Raw genomic sequence first — 14,637 nt, 5'->3', positions numbered from 1 at the left:
GGGCTCGAACCAGGAACACATCGACAGCAGCCACCCTTGAAGCAGCGTTAACCATTCAGAGCAAGGGGAACAACCACTCCAAGTCTCAGAGCGAGTGACGTTTGAAACGCTATTAGCGTGCATCCCGCTAACTAGCTAGCCATTTCACATCGGTTACACCAGCCTAATCTCGGGAGTTGATAGGCTTGAAGTCATAAACAGCGTAATGCTTGACACACAGCGAAGAGCTGCTGGCAAAACGTACAAAAGTGCTGTTTAAATTTAATGCTTATGAGCCTGCTGCTGCCTACCACCGCTCAGTCAGACTGCTCTATCAAACCATAGACTTAGTTATAACATAATAACACACAGAAATACGAGCCTTGGGTCATTAATATGGTCGAATCCGGAAACCATCATCTCGAAAACAAGACGTTTATTCTTGCAGTGAAATACGGAACCGTTCTGTATTTTATCTAAGGGGTGGCATCCATTAGTCTAAATATTCCTGTTACATTGTACAACCTTCAATGTCATAATTACGTAAAATTCTGGCAAATTAGGTGGCCCAATCTGTTGCATATACACTAACTCTGCGTGCAATGAACGCAAGAGAAGTGACACAATTTCACCTGGTTAATTTTGCCTGCTAACCTGGATTTCTTTTAGCTAAATATGCATTTTTTAAATATATACTTCTGTGTATTGATTTTAAGAAAGGCATTGATGTTCATGGTTAGGTACACATTGGAGCAACGATATGCACCGCATCGATTATATGCAACGCAGGACACGCTAGATAAACTAGTAATATCATCAACCATGTGTAGTTAACTAGTGATTATGATTGATTGATTTTTTTTTAATAATATAAGTTTAATGCTAGCTAGCAACTTACCTTGGCTTACTGCATTCGTGTAACAGGCAGTCTCCTCGTGGAGTGCAATGAGAGGCAGGTGGTTAGAGCGTTGGACTAGTTAACTGAAAGGTTGCAAGATTGAATCCCCCGAGCTGACAAGGTGAAAATCTGTCGTTCTGCCCCTGAACGAGGCAGTTAACCCACCGTTCCTAGGCCGTCATTGAAAATAAGAATGTGTTCTTAACTGACTTGCCTAGTTAAATAAAGATGAAATAAAGGTGTATAAAAAATATTTAAAAATCAGCCAAAAATACCGATTTCGATTGTTATGAAAACTTGAAACCGGCCCTAATTAATCGGTCGACCTCTACTATCTACTTTGAAGAACAAGTCATGATTTCATCAGACCGCTCTGAAGAATACTTAGGCAATCTAGCTAAATAGGGAGAATAACTGGTTGGCTGACTGCTACTGCCTGAGCAGAGATGAGATGATAACTTTAAGGTAAAAAAAAATAATAAAGTCAGCAAATAAAAAATAAGTAATATACACAACTTAAATATTTAATTATTTCATAGTAACTTCAAATTGTTCTATTGAGGTCTATCCAATGTGGACCTGACAGAAACAATGGATTATATATATTTTTCAATTTCCTTTAAAAAGCTCTAAAATCATTGTAATGTCAATATAAAAGTACCCAGGCAAGATGGCGCCGACAGACATGGCAGCTCTGCATCTAGCTCCTAAGCAACTTTGCAGTATTTAAAAATATATATTTTTTATTTATTTAACCTTTATTTAATTATTCGAGTCATTTTAAGAACAAATACTTATTTACAATGACGTCCTACTCCGGCCAAACCCAGACGACGCTGGGTCAGTTGTGCTCTGCCCTATGGGACTCCCAATCACGGCCAGTTGTGATACAGCCTGGAATCGAACCAAGGCCTGTAGTTACGCCTCTAGCAGTGCCTTAGACCGCTGCCTGTGTTATTTCTTACATTATTAGTCCAGAACAATTTTTGTGTTATTACATACAGCCGGAAATAACTTTTGGATATCAGAGCGGTGGTAACGCACAAGCATTACGACCAGGAATACGACTTTACTGAATTGGGTCCTTTGTTTGTTCCCCCCAGGGCAATTTAACTTATCCCAGAGGCTTCTAGTCCGACTCAGGAGGTGTGCACACCATCCACTGCTTCCGAGTATATTACTTACTTCAGTCTCTGGACAATAAAGTAGACAAGCTCAGGGCGAGGATCTTCTTCCAGAGAGAGATCAGGGACTGTAACATACTCATGGAATCATGGCTCTCTCCGGATACACTGTCCCTGTTCAAACAGCCAGCTGGGTTCTCAGTACATTGCGCAGACAGAAATAAAGAATTCTCCGGGAATAAGAAAGGCGGTGGTGTATGTTTCATGATTAACTACTCATGGTGTGATTGAGATAATGTACAGAAATACGTACAAGTCCTTTTGTTCATCCAACCTAGAATCCCTCACAATCAACTGCCAACCGAGAGAATTATCTTCGCTTATAGTCACAGCTGTGTATATTCCCCCTCAAGCCGATACCATAGATAGAACAATGAGACAGATATTTCACTGGGTGTATAAATAGGAAGCATCCACTTGGAGCTTCCACTCACGACCAAATATGGTAGTGAGAGGAAGCCCACTGGTGGGCAGTGGGAGAAGATGTAGCGAGAGGGATTTTGGCCAACATTCTGCACATTTTCTCATCAATGAAACATTTGCTCTCAATACAGCTATTTGTTCTCAAAACTATAGTCTGCAATGGACAGAGTGGACTAAGTTTTGTAGACATTAGCCTTTGCAAAAGTTTTAAATTGCGCTGTGTAGAAGGAGTGCAAAGGCGAATTGAGTTACTGCACACGCGCACTTCAGAGTAGGCTTTCCCTAACGGAAATATGCAGACGCATACTAGAATGTGCCCATAGGATCTCGCTAGTGCGTGCCTGGCTCTGCCCATCTCCTTGCTTGTTCAGCCCACTATGACTCATTTGAATACAAACAGTGTAGTTATTCCCTCTGTAAGGCAATCAAACAGCCAAAACGTCAGGACAGAGACAAAGTGGAGTCGCAATTCAACAGCTCAGACACGAGACGTATGTGTTAAGATCTACAGACGATCACGGATTACAAAAGGAAAACCAGCCACATCACGGACACCGACGTCTTGGTCCCGGACAAGATAAATACCTTAGTCACCCACTTTGTGGATAGCACAGTGCCACCAATGCGGCCCGCTCCCAAGAGTTGTGGGCTCTCGTTCTCCATGTCCGACGTGAGTAGGACATTTAAGCGTGTTAACCCTTGCAAGGTTATTGGCCTAGACGGCATCTCTAGCCACTTCCTCAAAGCATGTGCAGACCACCTGGCTGGAGTGTTTACAGATATATTTAATCTCTCCCTATCCCAGTCTGCTGTCCCCACTTGCTTCAAGATGCCACCATTGTTCCTGTACCCAAGAAAGCAAAAGTAACTGAACTAAACAACTATTGCCCCATATCACTCACTTCTGTCTTTATTATGTGCTTTGAGAGGCTAGTTAACTTCTCTAGGGTAGGGGGCAGCATTTGTAATTTTGGATGAAAAGCATGCCCAAATTAAACTGCCTTCTACTTAGGCCCAGAAGATAGGATATGCATATAATTAGTAGATTTGGATAGAAAACACTTCCAAAACTAAAATGATGTCTGTGAGTATAACATAACCTGAGAAAAATCAATTTGGGAAGTAGGATTTTTTTCTTTTCTTTTTTTTCTTTTCAATGCCATTACAGGATCCATTGACTTAGTACTCAAATTGCAGTTCCTATGCCTTCCACTAGATGACAACAGTCTTTAGAAATGGTTTCAGGCATGTATTCTGAAAAATGAGGGAGTAAGAAAAGTCTGAATGAGTGGACCCTGCCGTGTCAGAGCTTTTTCATGCGCGCGACCGAGAGTGCATTTCTTGTTTACCTTTTGTATTGACGACGTTATTGTCCGGTTGAAATGTTATCGATTATTTAGGCTAAAAACACCCTGTAAATTGAATATAAACATCGTTTGACATGTTTCTATGAACTTTACGGATACAATTTGGATTTTTTTGTCTGCCTGTTGTGACTGTGTTTGAGCCTGTGGATTACTGAAGAAAACGTGCAAACAAAACGGAGGTTTACGGATATAAAGAGAGACTTTATCGAACAAAGAGAACATTTCTTGAATAAATGAATGTCTTCTGAGTGCATACATATGAAGATCATCAAAGGTAAGTGATTCATTTTATCTCTATTTCTAACTTGTGTAACTCTTCTACTTGGCTGGTTACTGTTTGTAATGATTTGTCTGCTGGGCTATGTTCTCAAATAATCGTAAGGTATGCTTTCGCCATAAAGCATTTTTGAAATCTGACACCATGGTTGGATTCACCAGAAGTACATTTTAAACCTATGTAAAATAGTTGTATCTTTTCTGAATTTTTATGAGTATTTCTGTATTTGAATTTGGCGCTCTGGAGTCTCACTGGATGTTGGCCAGGTGGGACGCTAGCGTCCCACATACCCTAGAGCGGTTAAGGATCATATCACCTCTACCTTACCTGACACCTTAGACCCACCTTAATTTGCCTACCGCACCAAAAAACAGACGATGCTATCACACTGCACACTGTCCTATCCTTATCTGGACAAGAAGGAATACCTATGTTAGAATGCTGTTCATTGACTATAGCTCAGCCTTCAACACCATAGTACCCTCAAAACTCATCGTTAAGATTGGGGCCCTGGGTCTGTGCAACTGGGTCCTGGACTTCCAGACAGGCCTCTCCCAGGTGGTAAAGGTAGGAAACAACACCTCCACTTTGCTGATCCTCAACACTGGGGCCCCACAAGGGTGCGTGCTCAGCCCCCTCCTGTACTCCCTGTTCACCCATGACTGCGTGGCAACGCAGGCCTATAACTCAATCATCAAGATTGCAGACGACATCACAGTAGTAGGTCTGATTACCAACAATGACGAGACAGCCTACAGGGAGGAGATGAGGGCCCTGGGGGAGTGCTGCCATGAAAATAACCTCAACCTCAATGTCAACAAAACAAAGGAGCTGATCGTGGACTTCAGGAAACTGCAGAGGGAACACGCCCCTATCCACATCAATGGGACCGCAGTGGAGAAGGTGAAAAGCTTAAAGTTCCTCGGCGTACACATCACTAACAATCTGAAATGGTCTAGCCACACCGACAGTGTGGTAGAGAAGATGCAACAGCACCTCTTCAACCTCAGGATGCTGAACAAATTTGGCTTGGCCCCTAAGAATCTCACACATTTTTACAGATGCACAATTGACAGCATCCTGTCGCGCTGTATCTCCACCTGGTACGGCAACTGCACCACCTGCAACCGCAGGGCTCTCTAGAGCGTGATGCGGTCTGCCCAATGCATTATCGGGGGAAAACTTCCTGCCCTCATTTTGACAGCTACCTTTTTGAGATGTCATTTTATACTTTTTAAACAAAAGCTCTTTCTCTGAGATTGTATTAGTATAATATAATTTCCCCATTTTTTTGCATACAATATAGCCCAGAATTTGTATTATTTATTTAGTCTTTTTTGCTCATCTTTATCAAGGGTGTCAATAATTTGAGGTGACTGCATATAACTAAGACTTTTTTAGTTATTTCGTTTTTGTTTATTTGTAAACATTTATATTTCTTTTCACTTTGACATTATGGAGTATTTTGTGTAGATCCGTGACAGCCATTTAATGTCCCACCTGAAAGGCGGCACCCTACACATAGCAATGTCCCCAATCATGCCCTGGGGCATTGGGAAAAGTTTTTTAGGCCAGAGGAAGGGGTGCCTCTTACTGGCCCTTCAGCACCACTTCCAGCAGCATCTGATCTCCCAAGTTCTAGAGTTTCATCAGAACGTTACAACAACATTAAGGTGATTACACATCATGTCTTGTTATTGTTGTCGAACCAATAAAGGCCCTGTTAGATGAACTACTGATCCCTTCATAGCTGTTTGTCTGTTGGCAAGGTTAGAGATACTCACACACAGTGCTTTTTTTCCCAGAAAGTATTTATACCCATATTCCACATTTTTGTTGTGTTACAGCCTGAATTCAAAATGGATTCAATTGTCGTTGTTTTCACCCATCTACAGAAAGTACCACAGGAATGTCGTCTAGGTAAGCAACTCCAGTTGAACTTGATAGGTGTAAGCAATAGGGTGAATGCACGTTGAAGTGAATCTCAGCTGTGTTAAAAGTCAATAGAGCACTTTTGATTATAGTGATTGAGGAGTATCTTAGAACAGGTTAATATGCCCCAACAACATTAGACAACTATTCAGAATCAATGATGACCAACACAGACATGGTGGTGTAGTAGGAAGATCTGAATGCTGTGAACCAAGAGGTTGTGAGGTCAAATCCCAGCTGAGGACATGTTGAATTATAATTACTGTATAAATGAACATGCACAATGTCATCATGTACATTGGGGCAAAAATTATTTAGTCAGCCACCAATTGTAAAACTTTTGTTATTGACCAAATACTATCTCAATACTTTGTTATATACCCTTTGTTGGCAATGACAGAGGTCAAACGTTTTCTGTAAGTTTTCACACACTGTTGCTGGTATTTTGGCCCATTCCTCCATGCAGATCTCCTCTAGAACAGTGATGTTTTGGGGCTGTTGCTGGGCAACACGGACTTTCAACTACCTCCAAAGATTTTCTATGGGGTTGAGATCTGGAGACTGGCTAGGCCACTCCAGGACCTTGAAATGCTTCTTACGAAGCCACTCCTTCGTTGCCCGGGCGGTGTGTTTGGGATCATTGTCATGCTGAAAGACCCAGCCACGTTTCATCTTCAATGCCCTTGCTGATGAAAGGAGGTTTTCACTCAAAATCTCACGATACATGGCCCCATTCATGCTTTCCTTTACACAGATCAGTCGTCCTGGTCCGTTTGCAGAAAAACAGCCCCAAAGCATGATGTTTCCACCCCCATGCTTCACAATAGGTATGGTGTTCTTTGGATGCAACTCAGCATTCTTTGTCCTCCAAACACGACAAGTTGAGTTTTTACCAAGAAGTTCTATTTTGGTTTCATCTGACCATATGACATTCTCCAAATCTTCTTCTGGATCATCCAAATGCTCTCTAGCAAACTTCAGACGGCCTGGACATGTACTGGCTTAAGCAGGGGGACACGTCTGGCACTGCAGGATTTGAGTCCCTGGCGGCGTAGTAGTGTGTTACTGATGGTAGGCTTTGTTACTTTGGTCCCAGCTCTCCGCAGGTCATTCACTAGGTCCCCCCGTGTGGTTCTGGGATTTTTGCTCACCGTTCTTGTGATCATTTTGACCCCACGGGGTGTGATCTTGCGTGGAGCCCCAGGTCGAGGGAGATTATCAGTGGTCTTGTATGTCTTCCATTTCCTAATAATTGCTCCCACAGTTTATTTCTTCAAACCAAGCTGCTTACCTTTTGCAGATTCAGTCTTCCCAGCCTGGTGCAGGTCTACAATTTTGTTTCAGGTGTCCTTTGACAGCTCTTTGGTCTTGGCCATAGTGAAGTTTGGAGTGTGACTGTTTGAGGTTGTGGACAGGTGTCTTTTATACTGATAACAAGTTCAAACAGGTGCCATTAATACAGGTAATGAGTGGAGGACAGAGGAGCCTCTTAAAGAAGAAGTTACAGGTCTGTGAGAGCCAGAAATCTTGCTTGTTTGTAGGTGACCAAATACTTATTTTCCACCATAATTTGCAAATAAATTCATTAAAAATGTGATTTTCTGGATTTTTTTCCCTCATTTTGTCTGTCATAGTTGAAGTGTACCTATGATGAAAATTACAGGCCTCTCTCATCTTCTTAAGTGGGAGAACTTGCACAATTGGTGGCTGACTAAATATTGTTTGCCCCACTGCATGTCAAATACTGTGTATAAGTTTAGGCCTCCCGAGTGGCGCAACACACCGCATCACAGTACTGAGGTGCCACTACAGCTATGACTAGGAGCCCCATAGGATGGCACACAATTGACCGTCCGGGTTTGGCTGGGGGGCTTTGTGCTCTAGCTTCTCTTTGAGGTGGGCCGGGCAAAGCTGACTTGGGTTGTCAGTTGAACAGTGTTTCCTCTGACACATTAGAGCGGGTGACTTCCAGGTTAAGCGAGCAGTGTGTCAAGCAGCGCCGCTTGGTGGGACATGTTTTGGCGATGAGACAAGGTCGTAACTACCAATTGGGTATCTCAAAATTGGGGAGAAAATTGTGTAAAGAAAATGCATACTGTAATTATGTTAAAAGCACCGTGTGTGAGTATCCCAAACCTTGCCAACAGACAACAAGAGCTGTACATTTATCAGTAGTTCACCAATCAAGGAATTTATGGGCTTGGCAACAGTAACAAGGTGTGATGTGTCAGGTCCCAAACATTTGGGACCATCACGTGACGTCCTGACAACTGATACACATTAATGTTCTTGCACTGTCCCATAAAACGTGTCTAGAACATGAATATTCTGGAAACATTGTAACCGTGCTCTAGATATGTTCTGCTTGACTATTAAGGGAATGTTCTCCTAGCTTTAACACCAAAACATTCTAAAACGTCTCTCAGAAGGTTTTTGCTAACATAGATAGGAGAACATTCTAACTAACGGAAAACTGGACGCTCAAACATTAAGGGAACATTACGGGTAGCATTACAAAAACGTTCTCTCTTCATAGAATTTTTAGTTGGGTATCAGCTGACACTGCTTGTTTGTTGTGTGAAGGGTACACGGTCGTTGGGTACGCCCTTTACTTCTACACCTACAGCACATGGAAAGGGCGGTCAGTGTACATGGAGGACCTCTATGTAATGCCTGACTTCAGAGGTAAATATGCACGTACACTTATTAGCCTACTGTACAACTATACTACAGTATCTGTACAACAGTGTCTGTTAAGTTCATATTTGAATCAGCCAAATGTTCTACCAGATGTATAGAAATAAATGGAAAATTGAAAGAAATTAATGCCACTTTGGGCTTTGCATTTGGTGTTTAAACACGGGAATGAGAAAGTACTGCTGTTAGGCTAGAAATGCTCCACCTCATGTCTGTTTATTTTTCTCCCTGTAGGAAAAGGCATCGGAACGGGACTGATGGCCAAAGTAGCTCAGGTCGGTTTCATGTTCCACTGTATGGCTGATCCCAACTGGAACTCCTCCATCTATCTACCATGTTCATTATTATGTATGATTGACACATGAATGACATTGTGTGATGAGAAGGTTAATTTATTGCCATTGAACCACATCCTCTGAATAGAAGTGATGCTGTGTTCTCTCTATGATTGATTAGTTGTGTATGGTTGCTTCTCTAGGTAGGGGTGGAGAAGCAGTGTGTGCGGCTGCAGTTATCTGTCCTAGAATGGAACAAACCATCACTAGATTTCTACATTGCCAAAGGTGCCGAGGACCTGACTGCCAAAGAAGGTTGGCACTTCTTACGGTTTCATGGACAAACCCTGGACACATTAGCTAAGGAAGCACCTAAAGATTAGAGCATTTTATAGGCCTGGGTCTAGTTTGGTTCCGCCCATAACATCACACAGTGGGCAGGTTCATTTTGCGTTGGTGGGTGGGTAGGGACTAATGGAAACTCCGCTCAGCCGGAGCTCTGGGCGATGCAAAACAAACTATCCCAGTCATCTTTTATGTTTAATGTGCATTTAAATATAGTCAAACATTATTACATTTTTATACATATATATAACGTTTGGACACACCTACTCATTCAAGCGGTCATCAAGGCAAACAGTGAATACTTAAAATTGATTTTGATTTGTTTAACACTTTTTTGGTTACTACATAATGTGTTATTTCATAGTTTTGATGTCTTCACTATTCTGCAATGTAGAAAATAGTCCAAATAAAGAAAATTCCTGTAATGAGTGGTACTGTATGTATATAAATATCATTTGTTTAGGTTGATGTGTCCTCAAGCTGTATTTAACCTACATCTATAAATCAGAAAATGTAAATTCATAACTTTGAGGTACAGCAGAAATTTTGCTGGATGTGCAGGAAGTGGTGATATAGCAGCAACATTGCACTAGCACATAGCCGGTTGAGCATTTGTCTGAACATTGTGAGCAAGCATATTAACTGATTGGCTGATTTCTTTTGATTTCCCATGATGACAAGCAAAGAGGCACTGTTTGAAGTTAGGCCTTGAAATACATCCACAGGTACACCTCCAATTGACTCAAAGTATGTCAATTAGCCTATCAGAAGCTTCTAAAGCCATGATATCATTTTCTGGAATTTTCCAAACTGTTTAAAGTCAACTTAGTAAACTTCTGTCCCACTGGAATTGTGATACAGTGAATTATAAGTGAAATCATTTGTCTGTAAACAATTGTTGGAAATATTACTTGTCATGCACAGTAGATGTCCTGACCGACTTGCCAAAACTATAGTTTGTTAACAAGAAATTTGTGGAGTGGTTGAAAAACAAGTTTTAATGACTCCAACCTAAGTGTATGTGAACTTCTGAATTCAACTGTACATATCTCCCTGGCATATTACATCATTAATTCACCAGCATACAATACATGTTTGGGCTCACCTTGTGCTGTGCTCACTTGAACAGTAAGGTGGTCCTTCGTGGGAAAATTTCTCATCAAAGTCTGTCATTCTCTGTATTTATGGTGCTTTCAAGACAACTGGGAACTCAAGATAAAACAAGGTTGAATCATGACATCAGTGATCCTCAGTTCAGAACTCTAGAACGAGGCCCCAGTTCCCAACTTGGAATTCTGAGTTGGATGGCCGTTCAAAACATCTTTTCCCAGTCTGGGGTAGTTTTTTTTCCTGGGTTCCTGGTTGTCTTGAACTCACTGAAGTCCCGAGATTTCCCAGTTCTGAGTGTCCAGTTGTTTTGAACAGCTTGAAAACGTGACCCTTAAACTCAGACTTAGACCACACACACACTCCACTGAATAGCTGGCTAGTGATTGCTTTGCAACATTTGCAGTTAGCCACTGATTCCTTCCAAGCCACTCATTGTTGAATTTGCGATTTCCAACTTCCAACTGTAATGTATATGTCCGATGGCGGGTGAGCACCGATACGTTTTATCTATAATTTCTCTTCATATGACAAGGATTGAAAAGGATTTGCCAGTAGATTGTCGACCTGATTCATGATGATGACTGCTTGTCTAGCTTGCTAGCTAAGATTTTGAAAGTATGATGTTGACATGATCAGTCCAGTCAAAGCTACTGTAGATATAACGTGATTTGAAATCATTTTATCTGTGGCCAATGACCTTGAGCCTTTTTTGGATGGGCGCTTCTAATGTAACTCTATGGCAGCACCAAAGGGGCTTGAATTCATTAGCTCTCCTTGTAGTTTTTGCGGTGACATAAGTGTCCCCATGAGTGACAGAACACAGACAATCATCACAGCTTAACTAGAGAACAACAGCTACATTCCGTATGTTCCGCTGGCTGCCCAACCACCACAGAAAGCACTGAGCTAGGCGGAAACACCTGCATTTTAGAGAAAAAAAGAGACCATGTTTGTATGCAGCTTTTTTTCAATAATTATTTTTTTACTTCATTTTTTAAGCTTAACAGGTGGGCTCAAAACAGGTGGGGCTTTGCCCTGAATAACAGGTTGCCTCTGCTGGTGACAATAAAACAGGGATTGAAATTGTTGAGGGGTTAGGTCTTTATGGTTTCATTCTACAAAATGTCCCTTAGAGTGTAGTGTTGAGCTGATAGGCCTGATATGTACAGTAGAGGAAGTTTATTTTTTAATTTTATTTATAGGCTATACAATTAAAGATAGGCTACATCATATAATTATAATCAAGTATGATGATGATGATGACAATCATGACAATAATAGTCAATTAGAATTCTTAATGTTCCACAATAGTAAATAATGAATGTTTTAATACATTTCCTTTTGTATGAATAATTGAAATGTATCACTCAAATATTGAAATTACTCATACAATTTATCCTTCTTTACATAATCATTCTTAAATTAATGGAGTTTGGAACCACCAAGTCTCTTCCTAGAGCTGGCCACCCAGCCAAACTGAGAAATTGGGGGAGAAGGGTGAGAAGGTCAGGGAGGTGACCAAGAAGCTGATGACAGAGCTCCAGGGTTCCTCATCTCTGCAGCATTCCACCAGTCAAGTCTTTATGGTAGAGTGGCCAGACGCAAGCAACTCCTCGGTAAAAGGCACATGACAGCCCGCTTGGAGTTTGCCAAAAGGTACCTAAAGGAAACCAGATTCTCTGGTCTGATGAAACCAAGATTGAACTCTTTGGCCTGAATGCCAAGATTGGGAAACTAGTCAGGATCGAGGGAAAGATGAACAGAGCAAAGTACAGAGAGATCCTTGATGAAAACCTGCTCCAGAGCATTCAGATTAGGGCAAAGGTTCATCGTCCAACAGGACAACGACCCTAACCACACAGCCAAGACAACGTAGGAGTCTTTGAATGTCCTTGAGTGGCCCAGTCAGAGCCTGGACTTGAACCTGATTGAACATCTATGGAGAGACCTGAAAATAGCTGTGCAGCGACGCTCCCCATCCAACCTGGCAGAGAAGAATGTGAGAAACTCTCCAAATACAGCTGTACCAGCTAGTAGCGTCATACCCAAGAATACTCAAGGCTGTAATTGACGCCAAAGGTTCTTCTTCAACAAAGTACTGAGTAAAGGGTCTGAATACTTATGTAAATGGGATGTTTCAGTAATATTTTTGTGCTAATATTTGTAAAAACCTGTTTTTATTTTTGTCATCATGGGGTATTGTGTGTAGATTGATTTAGAGGGGAAAAAACGATTGACTCCATTTTAGAATAAGGCTGTAATGTAACAAAATGTGGAAAAAGTCAAGGGGTCTGAATACTTTCCAACGGTACTGTATGTGAAGGCTATTCCAGCACTAAGGGATGATGCCATCGCTTGCCGAGCAAGTTACCTTGTCATGTAGAGCGGGTATTACATTCTTCACATTTTCAAACAGTCCATTTATCTGGCCTGTTCATTGACTACAGCTCAGCGTTCAACACCATAGTGCCCACGAAACTCATCACTAACCTAAGGAGCCTGGGAATAAACACCTCCCTCTGCAACTGGATCCTGGACTACCTGACGGGCCGACCCCAGGTGGTAAGGGCAGGCAACAACACGTCTGCCACTCTGATCCTCAACACTGGGGCCTCTCAGGGGTGTCCCCTCCTGTATTCCCTGTTCACCATGACCACGTGGCCAAACACAACTCCAACACCATCATTAAGTTTGCCGATGACACAACAGTGGTAGGCCTGATCACCGACAATGATGAGACAGCCTATAGGGAGGTCAGAGAACTGGCAGTGTGGTGCCAGGACAACAACCTCTCCATCAATGTGAGCAAGACAAAGGAGCTGATCATGGACTACAGGAAAAGGCAGGCCGAACAGGCTCCCATTAACATCAACGGGGCTGTAGTGGAGCGGGTCGAGAGTTTCAAGTTCCTTGGTGTCGACATCACCAACGAACTATCATGGTCCCAACACACCAAGACAGTCATGAAGAGGGCACGACAAAACATTTTCCCCCTCAGGAGACTGAAAAGATTTGTCGTGGGTCCCCAGATTCTGAAAAAGTTCTACAGCTGCACCATTGAGAGCATCCTTGAGAACATCCTAACTGGTTGCATCACCGCCTGGTATGGCAACTGCTCGGCATCTGACCGTAAGACGCTACAGAGGGTAGTGCATATGGCCCAGTACATCACTGGGGCCAAGCTTCCTGCCAGCCAGGACCTATATAATAGGCGGTGTGAGAGGAAAGACCAAAAAATTGTCAGACTCCAGTCAGCCAAGTCATAGACTGTTTTCTCTGCTACCCTAAGCGGTACCAGAGTGCCAAGTCTAGGACCAAAAGGCTCCTCAACAGCTTCTACCCCCAAGCCATGAGACTGCTAAACAATTCATCAAATGGCCACCAGGCTATTACATTGACCCCCCACCACCCCCACACACTTGTTTTGTACACTGCTGCTACTCACTGTTTATTATCTAAGCATTGTCACTTTACCCCTACCTACATGTACAAATTACCTCAACTAACCTGTACCCCTGCACGCTGACTCGGTACCAGTACTCCCTGTATATAGCCTCCTTATTGTTATGTCATTGTGTTACTTTTTAGTATTTTTGTATTTTATTTACTTAAGAAAATATTTACCAAATTTACTAAACTCTTCTTGAACTGTACTGTTGGTTAAGGGTTTGTAAGTAAGCATTTCACGGTAAGGTCTACACTTGTATTTGGCGCATGTGACAAATAAAGTTTGATTTGATAGTGTGGGAACCCCATTTGGACTTCAGGCCATTTCAAGATTATGGCATTTGCCCTTTTAATTTTCTGGTACTTTTCAGGATATGTTGTGTACTGCAGTGCTTCGTCAACAAGTGCAGACAGCAACATACCCCTCAGGTGATGAGATTGAGGTTTTGTGAGATCCACTTTGTTTCTGTAAATCCTTTAAGCTCCAGTGACAGTGTCCTCATATATAGGGGAATTGTCTGGCCATATGTTTTTGGGGGCATCAGTTCCAGATGTTTCTTCCAGGGAGACGCTTTAAGATTAACTCTGTATAAAAAAAAACACTAAACATTGTCAAGTTGAATTCTTTGATCACCCACCTCCCCCAAGTTGTCTCTACTATTTCAGGTTGCTTTCTTCACTCACATGGCAGATAACGATTGAT

At 42.1% G+C, this 14,637-nt stretch overlaps 1 protein-coding gene across 1 annotated transcript in view; it reads left to right on the top strand.

Moving 5' to 3' along the window:
* The window catches only part of sat2b (spermidine/spermine N1-acetyltransferase family member 2b), a 28,560-nt gene extending 18,465 nt beyond the window's left edge, over nucleotides 1–10,095 (top strand). Inside the window, exons 4-6 of the mRNA XM_024379066.2 lie at nucleotides 8,644–8,745; nucleotides 8,992–9,032; nucleotides 9,236–10,095. Of these exons, the coding sequence (XP_024234834.1) occupies nucleotides 8,644–8,745; nucleotides 8,992–9,032; nucleotides 9,236–9,415 (323 nt within the window). The 3' untranslated portion in view covers nucleotides 9,416–10,095. The remainder of the gene's footprint in view (nucleotides 1–8,643; nucleotides 8,746–8,991; nucleotides 9,033–9,235) is intronic.
* Nucleotides 10,096–14,637: the final 4,542 nt, after the last annotated feature.

The sequence above is a fragment of the Oncorhynchus tshawytscha genome, linkage group LG19 (genome assembly GCF_018296145.1).
Source record: "Oncorhynchus tshawytscha isolate Ot180627B linkage group LG19, Otsh_v2.0, whole genome shotgun sequence".
Taxonomy (NCBI): Eukaryota; Metazoa; Chordata; class Actinopteri; order Salmoniformes; family Salmonidae; genus Oncorhynchus; species Oncorhynchus tshawytscha.
This window is presented reverse-complemented; position numbering and strand designations above follow the sequence as displayed.